The sequence below is a fragment of the Sinocyclocheilus rhinocerous genome, unplaced genomic scaffold (genome assembly GCF_001515625.1).
Source record: "Sinocyclocheilus rhinocerous isolate Xijiao unplaced genomic scaffold, SAMN03320098_v1.1 scaffold674, whole genome shotgun sequence".
In the NCBI taxonomy this organism is placed as follows: Eukaryota; Metazoa; Chordata; class Actinopteri; order Cypriniformes; family Cyprinidae; genus Sinocyclocheilus; species Sinocyclocheilus rhinocerous.
Genome location: NW_015627888.1, coordinates 102,031 through 112,720, shown reverse-complemented (window position 1 = coordinate 112,720; position 10,690 = coordinate 102,031). Strand labels below are relative to the sequence as shown.

The 10,690-nt window shown below is 38.4% G+C and overlaps 1 protein-coding gene across 1 annotated transcript in view; it reads right to left on the bottom strand.

The window, feature by feature from the left end:
• Positions 1-433: 433 nt before the first annotated feature.
• Positions 434-10,690, bottom strand: part of LOC107734626 (protein inscuteable homolog) — a 79,957-nt gene continuing 69,700 nt past the window's right edge. The window contains exons 9-13 of the mRNA XM_016546621.1: positions 6,642-6,820; positions 3,462-3,528; positions 3,166-3,321; positions 2,778-2,854; positions 434-1,104 (exon numbers count right to left, since the gene is read on the bottom strand). Of these exons, the coding sequence (XP_016402107.1) occupies positions 976-1,104; positions 2,778-2,854; positions 3,166-3,321; positions 3,462-3,528; positions 6,642-6,820 (608 nt within the window). The 3' untranslated portion in view covers positions 434-975. The remainder of the gene's footprint in view (positions 1,105-2,777; positions 2,855-3,165; positions 3,322-3,461; positions 3,529-6,641; positions 6,821-10,690) is intronic.

Sequence of the window (10,690 nt, the reverse complement as noted above, 5' to 3'; positions counted from 1 at the left end):
GACATGTTCAGAGGAGGGAGAGGGAATATATCGGGAAAAGGATGCTGAGGTTAGAGCTGCCAGGCAGGAGGCCGAGAGGAAGACCAAAGAGGAGGTTTATGGATGTAGTGAAGGAAGACATGAAGGTAGTCGGTCTGAGAGAAGAGGATGCAGAAGGGGATAGGGCTAGATGGAGGCAAATGATTCGCTGTGGCGACCCCTGAAGGGAACAGCCGAAAGGAAAAGAAGATTAAAGAGAATGAATAAATAACATATTCTTGATTTTATGACATTTCACAAAACATCCCTACTTTTCTGGAATTGGGGTTGTACTGCCATACACCATTGACATCCCTAGACACACCTTTGTTTTTAGTTCAGTGTTCCCCAGACCTTTGCTCTCAAGGCTATCAAAACAGAATACTGTACAGTTTAACAGAACAGTATACTGGTGTTTTTGTGTGTCAAACCACACAAATTATTCTATTTCAATTAGATGCTCTTTTTGGTGATCTGTCAATATTTCTAACTGATGTTAAGCATAAACCCACTTTCAATAGAATTTTGCTTTATTCAAGACATGCTTATTTGCCTGACTATTTAAATAGTTTTCAGCATTATATAGGCTGAACCAACGTATTATCACACATCCATTTACATTCATGTGAATAGGAAATGTACACAGTGTTACATTTAAAATGTTTGGATCTTCAAGCACAATTGCACAATTAATAGCTAATTAATTAATTAATTTTGTCAGTACTTCTTTACTATGTATGATTTCTCTAAATCCCTGACTGATGTAAATAATACTCAGGCCTTTTTAAAATTTCAGTCATGCATGATTCATGTTATATTTCTACCAGATGGCTGGAGGTTGTGTACAAAAACATACAGATCAACCAAGGTGGTTTGTTTTGGTAACAAATAAATACATTGATCAAATTGCACAAAATCTCTTACACCCCACCCTCCCCCTTTAATTCAGAGAGCCTCTCAGACGAAGCTCTCCTCCATGTTGGAGCACAAGAGGAAAGAGTCCACCAGTCTGGGCTTAATCAGCTGTTGATGGTCAGTGGGCCCAATACTGTCCGGACATTCAGCTGCAAGCCTCCTCAAAGCAGCCTGTCAATGGTACAAATGATATAATGATGAATGTAAAATATGGTAATACTTTATTATAGACTCTGATAAAGTACTTACAAATCATTTGCAAACTATTAGTTTATAGTTAATTCATAGTTTATAAACTGTAGTTAATACATTAACAGACTCCATACAAATAAGTTCTTCATTCATTATCACTGTAATCAACCAAATTGTTAATGTTTAATTAACTCATATGTAAAGAGTCAGATAATGGCGTTATGTAAATCTTCCCACATAGTGAGGTAGATATGTGGGGGCGTGTTCGAACGAGCCGTTTTAGGTAGGTGTGGCTAACTCTTAACTTTTATAAAGAATATCTCTTTGGATTTGAGACTTTAGTCTTTGCAACTTTACAGATCTTCTTTATGCACCAAGAGCTTGTAACACTCTAAAGAGAAAGGAAAAAATGAAATCGCATCATATGACCCCTTTAACATAAATAGCTCTTACTTTAGATTAGGTCACAAAAAATGTTGAAATGTCATCAATTAAGTGCTTAAAACCAAACTTTTACTTTTACATAAAGTATATCTGTAGGCGTAATGGTTTTTATACTGTCCAAACTGCATATTTTTATATTCGATCAATTAACCTTACCCCTAAACCTACCCATCACAGAAACCTAGAGAGAGAGAGAGAGAGAAGAGTCCCTGTGTGTGTGTGTGTGTGTGAGTGTGTGTGTGTGAGTGTGTGTGTGTGTGTGTGTGTGTGTGTGTGTGTGTGTGTGTGTGTGTGTGTGTGTGTGTGTGTGTGTGTGTGTGTGTGTGTGTGTGAGTGTGAGTGTGTGTGTGTGTGTGTGTGTGTGTGAGTGTGTGTGTGTGTCCTTAATGTATTTGTAAACATTTTAGGGGACAGTGAATATGAATGCATTTAGTATTCAATAAAGGTTGGTTTAAAGCACTTAATTAATGACATTTTCTGTGACCTAATCTAAAGTGAAAGAACTAGTCACTCCTTATTACACTTAACAATTCCTTTATTATGAGGTAATTAAACAATAATAATTGTGGTAATTGCAGTGATAATGAATGAAGAACTGACTATTTGTATAGAGTCTATGAATGTATTAACTACAGTTTATAAACTATGAATTAACAATAAACTAATAGTTTGTTATTTGTAAGTACTTTATCAGTGTAAACTCATTATAAAGTGTTATGTACAACACATATTCTACAAATGTGCTGGAAAAGAAACTATACTCTTTTCTTATTATTTTATGAAAGTGAAAGTGAATGTGTGGCCAAGTATGGTGACCCATACTCGGATTTTGTGCTCTGCGTTTAACCCATACAAGTACACACACGCACACACCGTGAACACACACCCGGAGCAGTGGACAGCTATATTGCTGCAGCACCCGGGGAGCAGTTGGGGCCTCAGTGCCTTGCTCAAGGGTCTCATCTCAGTCGTGGTATTGAAGGGGGAAGACAGCGCTGGTTATTCACTCCCCCCACCGACAATTCCTGCCGGACCTGAGACTCGAACCCACGACCTTCAGGTTACAAGTCTGGCTCTCTAACTATTAGGCCACGACAGCCCCTAATTTTATGGTGTGTGGTTATGTTAATATTTTGGGAACAACTGAGAAAGTCCACTGATATTTGGTTTTGGTAACATGTTTTTACATGATTTTTAACTTTAGTTACCAGACAGGCCACAAGTACTGAATCGCTGTTGTTCCTTTCCGCTGGTGACCGACACAACTCAATGAGGCGAGGAACAGCTGAGGAAAAAATAAAGTATTGCTGCTCACAATCTAAAGATATTAAAAGTTTAAAAAACATCTGCTAAGATGTCAGTGTGAACTTTACACATCCAGTCTAGCTAAGAAAACTGTACAAATACTAAGAAAGGTTTTCCTGAGATAAGCTTGTGCAGCGTTTGAGTGCAGGTGACACTTGCTTATTTATATTTCGAGATCTAATGCAATGACACATCTTAAGGGGTCCAAATCCCTTTTTGGGCTAAATATGAGCTGTGTGAAGATATAGTTGTTTTGAGCTGCATTGTAGAGGCTGTTATGTTGTCTTGTACCCTTGAGCTGTATGGCTGTCTGAGCAACCAGCGGGTCTCTGCTGAGACGAGCCAGTGTGACGGCAGCTTTCTGTTGAACCCGCTCGCATGCTGCACTCTCGGACGGACTGGAGGATGATGGCTTCTCATTCAGCAACACCAGCAGCTGCTCGATACCTAAAGTAAACACTCACAGCACTCAGACATTGTATGTCACTCTGAAATGTTGCATTTACACTGTAATGAACAGGAATGTTAGGAAGGCACCAAAATATTTTGCTTTGAATAGTTGATTTGGGGATGTTATGCTTGCATACCCTTCTCCTCTAGAACATCTGCAGTGCACTGCTCCAGAACAGAAAGATTTGCAAGGATTGTGACAACCTACAGGGAATGAAGCATTGTGTCATTACTGTGATTCTGGGGAAACAAATGTGGCATGCAAACAAGAAGACTGCAACACTACAATTAAAAAAAGAGTTAAAGGGATTGTAAGAAAAAATCCCATGATCCAAAACAACACTGGACCCGCAGTGAGCCAAACAGAAACACTGAGACATTTTAAAATATCAACATGAAGGTGCGTAAATAATGATCATTTTTGGGTAAACTGCCCCAAACGATCATTGAAATAGTTTGTTGTAGTTTGTATTCCTTGTGTCTGTTTGCCTGTATTTAATTTGCTTATTAGTACTTTCCTTTGCTTATTATTATTTCCTTAGCTAATTAGTACTCGCCTGTTTCAGTTCCTTTTGATGAACTAGTCTGTGTTTTTAAACCGGTCTCTTTGTTCTATGTGTGGTCTTTGAGGGAGCACATGGTCAAAGACATTTAGTCATAATCTATGGCGTCAAAAGTGGGACAAAACAGCGCAAGCGCATGAACACAGCGCGCAAGCGAATTACAGTACTGTGCGCACAGTGACACAGCTCGCAAGTAAAATGTAAACCTAAAGAAATGGCAAATTCCAAACTCCAGCACAAAAAATATGATTGTGTACACACATCAGCACGCTGCAAAGACAAATAACAAAACTGCGAGCAGAGCCCGCACGCGCGCGCAGATCTAAACACAGGCGCAAGTAATTTCTGCACACGCGCGCAGAGCTAAACGCGCGAGCTCAGAAATTACTCGCGCGTGTGTTTAGTTTAGCTCTGCGTGTGCGTGCAGAAATTACTCGCGCGTGTGTTTAGTTTAGATCTGCGCGAGTGCAGAAATTACTTGCGCCTGTGTTTAGATCTGCGCGCGCGTGCGGGCTCTGCTCGCAGTTTTGTTATTTGTCTTTGCAGCGTGCTGATGTGTGTACACAATCATATTTTTTGTGCTGGAGTTTGGAATTTGCCATTTCTTTAGGTTTACATTTTACGTGCGAGCTGTGTCACTGTGCGCACAGTACTGTAATTCGCTTGCGTGCTGTGTTCATGCGCTTGCGCTGTTTTGTCCCACTGTTGACGCCATAATAATCTTATCAAAAGATTCATTCACAAACAGGACATCATTATAACCGGTCTGCAGAGCTTTTTTTGCTGTTTGCAGGCACAAATGGGTCTGGAGAAATGTATTGAATGAAACATCAGTTTTCTCTGTAAATGTAATCAAGTAAAAATTCAACATTAAATGTTAAATATGTAAATAACATTTTTAAGGAAACTAACAAAATGTCAGAGAGCTGTAAGATTGGCGAAATCTAGATATTTTCCAGAACTCAGAGAGAAAAACCCTAATATTCCCAAAACACTTTTTAACATATTAACACTAGTAAATCCTTCCGCTGTTCAATTTTGTCTCATTCCCCACTTTATGTGAGAATTTTCTTCACTATTTTATATCTAAGATTGAGGCAATTGCTGTGGATTTTTCACCAATGACTTAAAAATCCTCAAGTCCTGCTCAGCATACTGTAGTTTTTAGAAGCCCACTGGCTCGGTCGGAGATATGATTCCTCCAAGGCTTTTGAGACTTTTGAGGTGATTGGGCCCAGTATTCTACAAATCATAAATAAAAGTTTAGATACTGGGGTATATCCGGACATGCTGAAACAGGCATTTGTGCAGCCTTTGTTGAAGAAACAAAATTTGGACCCAAATGTCCTGGCTAACTTCAGACTAGTATCTCATCTTTCATTTTTATCTGAAATTTTAAAAAAAGTTGTGCTCTATCGATTAAATAACTTTCTAGACAAAAATAAGATCTGCGTAATCTACCAGTACAGTTTTAGAAGAAAAAAAACACCACTCAACTGAGACAGCCCTTATGAAAGTTGTTAATGCTTTGTTGCTGACTGTGGATGCTGGAAATTATGTTGTGTTAGTTTTATTAGACTTTGCTGCTGCTTTTAATAATATTGATCATTCAGTGTTGCTCTCACGGCTGGAGGAGTATGTGGGGGTTCAGTGCAAGGTCTGAAAATGGTTTACAACCTCTTCTGGTCTGTTTTTTAGATCTTAAAACATGGAAATTGTGATCCATGGTTTGATATAATCAAGACGTGACTATTGCAGTGCGTTATATAATGAAATTAGCCAGTCAGTCAGTCATCTCTTTCTCATTTTCAAAACTCTCAATGGGTATTAAAAAATGTGAACGTACTACTCCTACCCTGGTCTCCCTGCATTCGCTTCAAGTTTATTTTAAACTTCTGTTATTGGTGTACAAATTCTTGCATGGACTCACACCGGCTTAATTTAATATCAGACTGGATGACCTTTGAGATCAGCGAATCGGAAGTTACTCAAAATTCCAAGGACACATCTGAGTCAAAGAGGAGATTACACCTTTGCTGTAACAGTGCCTAAACTTTGGAACAGTCTGCTGAAACATATTAGAGACGCAGCTACTGTACAGAATTTTAAAATACAACTCAAAACACACCTGTTTTCACACCTGTTTTAATCAGTGATATTTCATTATATGTGCGTCATGTGTGTTTTTCTGTGTGACATTGTAAAGCACATTGGTCAACTTGTGTTGTTTTAATTGTGCAATACAAATTAAATTAAATTTCCATTGCCCCTATTAAAAATTGCCTATTAAAGTGCCCCTATTATGCCATGTTAAAGGTTCCTAATTTTGTTCTGGAGGTCTCCAACAACCGGTTTACATGCATCCAAGTTCAATTTTCGCATAATATACATTGCACATCACCTAATTTCTCAAAGAATCTAAATGATTTGTTCAAAGATTCAGTCTGTCTAAACCCCTCATTTCTGCAAGCCCTACTCTGCTCTGTTGTAATTGGTCTACCGCTTACAGCATGTGTCGGAAATGAAATACATATGACTATATCTGAATGTCAGTTCCAGAGGCCAGTTCACTTATTACTGCAAGGGTTTTAGCATGAACATGACAACCACAGAATTATCAGACAGTCAATCACAGAATTAAGGAAAGAGGAATGGATCTATAAACACTAACTACAAACATGCAAAATTAAAGTAGTATTACACACACTGTAATTTAAAAAATGGGGTCTATTTATGTGTCTGAAAACTCAGTACCTGGTCTTTTGAGTATGGCGTGTCGACGCGTTGGCGGTCTCTGCAGGCCTGTAGCAGGATGTGAACAGCATTGAGCTGCAGCAGGATTTCACATGCCATGCTATCAAAGAATGTGATGTTTGCCAGTGCTGCTGAGGCCAACAGAAACACTTCACCACAGGAAGCACTCTCACACAGATCTGTAGACACACATGCAAGAAGAAAAGGTGAAAAACTGGCCACTGTTTGGTAAGCTTCTTTAAAACGAGTAGCTTGCTTGTCATTCGACAAGCTACAGTTTTAAAGTAATTCAGTTGAATTAGAACTGGCTCATTGAAAAAAAATTAGAACGTTAACCCTGCTGCTTCTGAAACCCAAATCAAAGAGTAAAAATGGACCTGAAACCAGTGAAAATGAAGGAGAGCTGGATCTGTATGCAATGAGTTTTTCAAAAGGAGAAGTATAATACCAAATACAAAACAGATACCAGGGAACCAGGGAATAGAATGAGCAAACTAAACATTACATGCAGTTAGATATCTACACTTTGATCCTTGTTTTAAAAAAAAAAATGGTAACACTTTATTTCGATAGTCCACTTTAGACATTCTATTAACAGTAAGTAACTTTGCTGTCAACTAGCAGTTAGTAGAGTATTAGTAGACTGTCTGCTTAATATCTTCTAACACTTTCTTTGTCAACTTATTCTACTAACCCTAAACCTACCCTAACAGTCTACTCTGAGAGTTAGTAGACATGTAGATGCAAATTAATGAGAATTAGTTGACATGTAGTTGACATGTAGTTACAAAGTTACTTATAGTTAATAGAATGTCTAAAGTGGACTATCGAAATAAAGTGTAACCAAAAAAAATACAGCACTGTAATTGCCTTCCTGTCATCTGATTTACCTTGACTGACATATATCATTATATGAGACAATGATATACATGTCTAAATGTATATCATTTTCTCATATTATATTGGTCTAAATGAGTCTACTCCACCAAGCTACTGTTATAAGCATGAGCCCCGTCAGACTGGTCGTGGCGGCGGTTGCAACAATATATAGTGATATTCTCAATGTTACTCAGAAGACAGGATACAGGTTTAACTCATTCGAAATACTAATGCTTAATGTTACACTGTCAGATATGCAAAAGAAACCTATCGTATCTCTTGCTCTGGCTACTGTGTATAGACCACCAGGGCCATATACAGATTTCCTAAAAGAATTTGCAGATTTCCTCTCAGACCTATTGGTTACTGTTGATAAAGCGCTAATTGTCGGAGATTTCATATATATATTATACACACACACACACACACACACACAAAGAAGATAAATATAGATAAAGTAGAATTAAAATAGAATAGAAAGTGTTAGAGTTAGAGGGTCAAGTAAAGGTGGAACAGATGTGTTTTTAGTCGTTTCTTGAAGATGGTTAAGGACTCAGCTGCTCGGATTGATTTGGGCAGGTCATTCCACCAGGAGGAAACATTTAATAGTTAACTATATCATGTTACAAACATGCCAATACACTGTAAAGAGTTACGTAATATTTCAAAGGATGTCCCTACTCTTAACCATTCCTGATCTTGTTTGCTTCTATTCTTAATTGCTTTTTTACTGAACAGCTTCATCATGTTTGTGTTAGGGATCCCTGGAAAACTGCTATATTAAATGTAAACGATCAATTCAAGCTTCAGGAAAATATAACGATAAACTGCCAGAAACGGTCAGACTTAAGGTTTATTACGATACATGGCAATCTAAAAATGGGAACAGTATTTAAAATACTTAATATCAAGTTAAGACGTTCCTGTCACAGCCACAGATGCAAACAAACGTGGATTACCGGGAGCTCTGATGTTATTGCTACTATCTCTTAGGAGTTATAAAAACCTGAGGTGGACGGAGTTTAAAGCTAAACTCTAATTTAGCCCTGCAATTTAAGTGTTGATCAAATCGGCGCAGAAGTCATGCAGCGTTATCCAACCTTATTAGCAAGATTTGCTAGAAGACGATAGAACAATACTCACCCTAAAGTTGTCGATGTAACTTGAAACGTTTAATGCCCTTCTACATGCGATTAAATACATTTACAGTAATCCGGGGAAGTTCTTGTAAGCTGAAAAATCATCTTCTCCTCTTGTCATTTTGAAAGCTCTACGTAAGGAACAATGGCTTTCGGCACAGCACCAGATGTAAGTAAGCCCCCTGAGGAAAAACGCGGAAGTGACCGTGCATAGAGTCCATTGTGCGCAAGAGCAGAGCTAAACTGTCCAAATCGAAAATAATATTGATTTATTTTCTGCTCGATTCATGAATCGATACATTAAAATTACCAGGATATCAAAACATTCAGTAAAAACACGTTGTTCATTTACAAATCGATTACACATATTAAGATCAATCGCTTACATTGAGAATTTATTGTGGCGTCTCGAGGAAATATCGGTGTTTAACTGTCAACACTGCCCCCTAGTGGTCGGGAGCATTTCCGTTGTGTTGTGGCTTAATGTTGTTGTGTTGTGAGCTTATGTTTGCTTTTTGAATTGCGTTCTGTTGTGCACTATTAGGCCACCGTAACAACCAGCTATAGCTTGTCAATGTTTGGATCTTAGTCATTTTAATGTGGATTCAATGTGCATAAGTAATATACTCTAAGTACAGAAGGGTCCTATGCATGGTGCAGATTAATTGTGGTTTTGAGACTGGCTTTCTGGGTATTATTTGGATGTGTTCAGTGGGGATAAGTGTCTTTAGTTTTTAGTCTTCACTCTCAACCAGTTTTGATATCTTAATGTTTTTCTTAAAAGGGGTCATATGATGTTGCTAAAAAGAACATTATGTTGTGTATTTGGTGTAATTGTAACGGAGGCCAGCGAGTAGGTGCTGTGCAGGTAAACCTCACTCCCCTGATCTCAAGAGACGTACTAGCGACTGACACTAGAGGCTGCAGTCTTTAGACTCCTTGTTAGTGCATCCGCCTCACATGCCGGAGACCCGGGTTTGAGACCCACTCAGAACAAGAACGAGGTGTGGAGGACCCGGGAGAGAGGGGTTACATAATGCAATGTGTTTATGCAGTTTAAGGTACTGTGTGCCGCGCAAACATAAAACCATGTCTGCATTTGTGATCAGAGAAACAATATAAAAAATGTACTTACAGTCTGTGAGTCAGAAGCGCCAGACAGTCCTTGCAAAGTTGGAACTGCACCACTTTACAGAACAGCCTTTGAGCACAGACCCATTGTAGGCTACGCAGAACTGCAGGTTCAGGTCCTCCATAAAATGCGTCACACACTGCGGGCTAGAGTGAGGAACGGCCGGTGGTCTTGAGAAAGGCGCGGCCGGCGGATTCGACGAAGGAGCGGCCGGTGTCCTGACATTTTATCTTACCCGTCACCCTGTCCTACCAGGGTTTACTGCTGAACAGCAATGCTGAACAACAATATTTAATGTATCTGAATAACTGTAAGGGCAGGTTTAGGATTGGGGTAGGTGTAGACTTTAATAAAACACAATCTAATAGATAGAAAAAACTATTTATTGTTGGATTTCTGTAGCCGTATCCCTTCTAGCTACAACCGCGAATATAACACATAATTACTGTATGCATTACTGTAAGGGTAGGTTTAGGGTTGTGGTAGGTGTAGACGTTAATAAACCATAATTTTACAGGTAGCATTTTTCATTGTCGAATTGTACTACCCACTGTTTTAATGGGAGGTAGCAAATTTTTTCTTAGTAACTGTAACTGATTACAGTTACATTTATTTTGTAATTAAATTACGTAACGCCGTTACATGTAACTAGCTACTCCCCAACACTGTATCTATATTGGTATATATATACACTAAAAATCTTACTGTTCAAAAACATTTGACTGGTAATGTTTTTTTAAAGAAGTCTCTTCTGCTCACCAAGCCTGCATGTATTTGATCCTAAGTACAGCAAAAACAGTAATATTGTGAAATATTTGTAATATTTAACTTTTCTATTTGAATATATTTTACAATGTAATTTATTCCTGTGATTTCAAAGCTGAATTTTTAGCATCATT